Below are 3243 nucleotides of genomic sequence, written 5' to 3'. Positions count from 1 at the left end.
ATGGACAGATCAGTAAGCATAGTGGAAAGCACATAACCGGTAGTGTCATATACCTGATCTGACCGCTCTGATATCAATATCTGCCCTGCTTTCCGACCCCCTCTGCTCCATCCATCCTTTGCTCCGTCCAATCACAGTCCGCATTCCACTCCTATGCTTCCGCTCAACTGCTCAACCGGTCCCCTTCCATAAACGCCTCCATTCAACTGGAACCGCTTTCCCCTTTTAGATATATCCTTTCCCCTTCGGTACATAGACCCTTACTCCCGGATCACCGGTAATTCCTCTTACTGTTTGATCACTGATCCAACACGTACATATTGATATCTGCTCTGACTTATGTCTTCACCTGTGTAAGTACTTACAAATTATATCCTTGGTACATAGCTTTACAACATAGTTATCCTGATCACTGCCTCATACATAGAAGTATATAACATATCCTGTACTTAGATATTTTCCTCAGTCTTAATATTACTTGTCTTCTTGCAGTTACTACTTGTGAGAATTCTCAGTAGGACCTTGCCTCCTCTGGGCACAAGTTTCAACTTGTTGTCACCTCCAACCCTCCGACCCTCCGCTCTGACTTAGAGTCGTGCTCTAAGTCTCCCCCTTATTTCTCCGCCCCTTTCAATATTCCCCTCTGACCCTTTTCCATCCTCCACATTATCCTCCACCTTCCCCGCTCCTACCAAACATTCCCCCTGCTCCTATCCACCCTCCGCATCACTCCCCACCTTCTCTGCTCCACTCCTAGTTGGCCCACCGCTAGTAGCTCTTACCTCCTGAACCTCAAAGTGGACCTAAGCAGTCCACTCGTCCTATCGTCGGACAACATCGGACCCCCTCCAAATTCAGGGCATGTACTCAGCTAAGGGCACAGCGCAAGAGCTGAAGCCAAGCCCCGACCCCTCTGCTTCCTGAGCCAGCACGGTACCTAACAGGTAGCCGGAGCAATAGCTATTCTAAAAGGAGATAGGGGTGAGTCCGGAGATGAGAGCGGAGCGCCGGGCAAAATAACAGGATGGAGAACCAGACTTTAGTGGAGGGGTTCTGGAGTTCTGGATCCAGAGGTACGGGATATGACAAGTATATAAAAACATATCCTGTACTTAGCTACTCCCCAGTCTTAATATTACTTGTCTTCCCACAGTCTCTACTAGTGGGAATTCTCTGTAGGACTTTGCTCTCTCTCCGGACATAAGTTTACCTTTTTGTCACCTCCGACCCTCTGCTCTGATTTAGAGCCACGCTCTAAGTATTTGCTCTTACTTTTCCAACCCAACCCAACCCAATCCCCTTACCCCCTCCATCCCGACACACTTCCTCCGCTTCCCCTGCTCTGCTTCTAGTTGGATCACCGCTAGTAGCATTTACCTCCCAACCCACAAAGCAGACCAAAGCGGTCTGCCCATCCTATCATTGGACATTGTTGGACCTGCTCCAAATTTGGGGCATGTACTTGGCCAAGGGTGCAGCGCAAGAGCTGAAGCCAAGCCCTGACCCCTCCACTTTCTCCATCTGAGCATGGTCTCTAACAGTCCGCTTCTGTCCACGTGAATGGCCATTAAAGAGACCCTCAAATTATGTGTCATTCTTGAGATCAGCGTGAGCATCAAAGTACTCTCTGATAACCTTCAACAACTCGGCCTTGGTACCTGTTGTCTTGATTGTCAGCTGATTAGCAATGTCAATGAGATCTTCTTTGCTCTTGATGGAAAGAGCGCCAGTGAAACAAATGTTGGATCCCTGTGTAGCCTGTTGAGCCAGCCTACTTGCCTGCTTCAATGCTTTCTGTGCTACTACTTGTACTTTCTTCTCAGCTTTAGCCTCTCTTGCCATATCCTGTTCCTCACACTGCCGCAGTCCCTCCACAGATGTCAACCACCAGTGCATTGATATTTCGTGTCCATGTCTTTTTTGCCACTTATTGAGTTGTTTCTTCATCAAGCCCACCTCGCTCAGTGCCATTGCACAGTGAGCTTTAGTGGAATGCAGCTCAGACTCCAGGGATTTGACCTTCGCCTCCAGCACAGCAATCTGGACCTGCATTGACGGTTGATTGGGTGAGTTGGAAGGTGGTGACACAGTAATTTGGACATGGGAGTGCTGATCTTCATCGACCACATCCTCATCCATCTCTGACTCTTTGCTCTCTTTGCTCGACTCTGAACCACTGTTAGAAGTTTCTGAATTGCTTTTGCTGCCTGACACATCACTATTGGACTTGGACTCATCCATTGAGTCAATGTTATTGGCCTTGACTGCATCATCACAAGATGGCAGGATATCTTGATATAGGTAAAGCTGGCTAGGTTGGATGGGGAATGAGGGTGGGACATGGGCTTCTGTTGATGTGGCCATGCTGGGAGCAAAATCCTTGTTGGTAAAGATGTGGGGATCGAGTGGATGGATGCCGCTGTTCTTCCATGCCTTTGTAATCATTTCTTCTGTAAATGCCTGGGCCTGAGCTGCCATATATTGATTGACAAAATTCTGTCTGGGAATTTCATAACCAGTTACATCAAACACATCCTCACAATACTTATACCATGCTCACTGGAGAGGGCCAAAAACTCTGACATCAAGAGGCTGCAGCTTGTGTGTTGTATGAGGTGGTAGACAAAACATGTTAAGGTTGTGCTCAAGGGAAAGACTACTCAAAGGGCTTCGGCTTCAGCTGCTCGTGCTGCTGTGCCCCTTACCCGAGTACATGCCCTTAATTTCCGGTGGGCAGAGGGGAAGTCCGACAGGAAGTCCGGGGGAGTTCCAGAGGACAAACGTCGGTGGAGTTCGGCTGGAACTCCAGAAGACTATGTGGGAATGGAGCAAGGCTACTATGGAAGTCCAGAGTAGAAATAGAACAGAGGTTAGACTACCCTAAGGTAGAGCTGGAGAATTAGTCCTAAGGTTTAACCCCTAAGACTCAGAGGTGGACAAGAGATGAGACTCAAGTCTGGAGATTGCAGGAATGAGCAGAACTAAGATGATATTTGAACTGAGGAGTTCTGGAGTATTACAGGGGTTTATATACTGTAGGTATCATGTAAGTAGATCAGTCAGCAAAGGTAAAGGCTATGTACAAAGCATATGGAAAGTCTATTAGTAAGTGTAACGGATCAAAGCAGTGAAGTCAGAAATGAAGTAAGAATGGACGGATCAGTAGTAAGCATAGCAGAAAAGGACATAACCGGTAACCGGAGCAATAGCTAATCTAAAAGGAGTTAGGGGTGAGTGCGGAGA

At 47.6% G+C, this 3243-nt stretch overlaps 1 protein-coding gene across 1 annotated transcript; it reads right to left on the bottom strand.

Moving 5' to 3' along the window:
- Positions 1-1584: 1584 nt before the first annotated feature.
- On the bottom strand, positions 1585-2478 carry EDB91DRAFT_1255529 (uncharacterized protein; the record flags this gene model as incomplete). The annotated part of the gene is made up of 1 exon (XM_041323998.1): positions 1585-2478. One exon carries the CDS (start codon positions 2476-2478, stop codon positions 1585-1587), a length of 894 nt encoding a protein of 297 aa, XP_041170146.1.
- Between the last annotated feature and the right edge of the window lie 765 nt (positions 2479-3243).

The sequence above is a fragment of the Suillus paluster genome (assembly GCF_016628075.1).
Source record: "Suillus paluster strain FC165 chromosome Unknown EDB91scaffold_144, whole genome shotgun sequence".
NCBI lineage: Eukaryota > Fungi > Basidiomycota > Agaricomycetes > Boletales > Suillaceae > Suillus > Suillus paluster.
The sequence above is the reverse complement of the archived record's forward strand: the minus strand, read 5'-3'. Positions and strand labels throughout refer to the sequence as shown.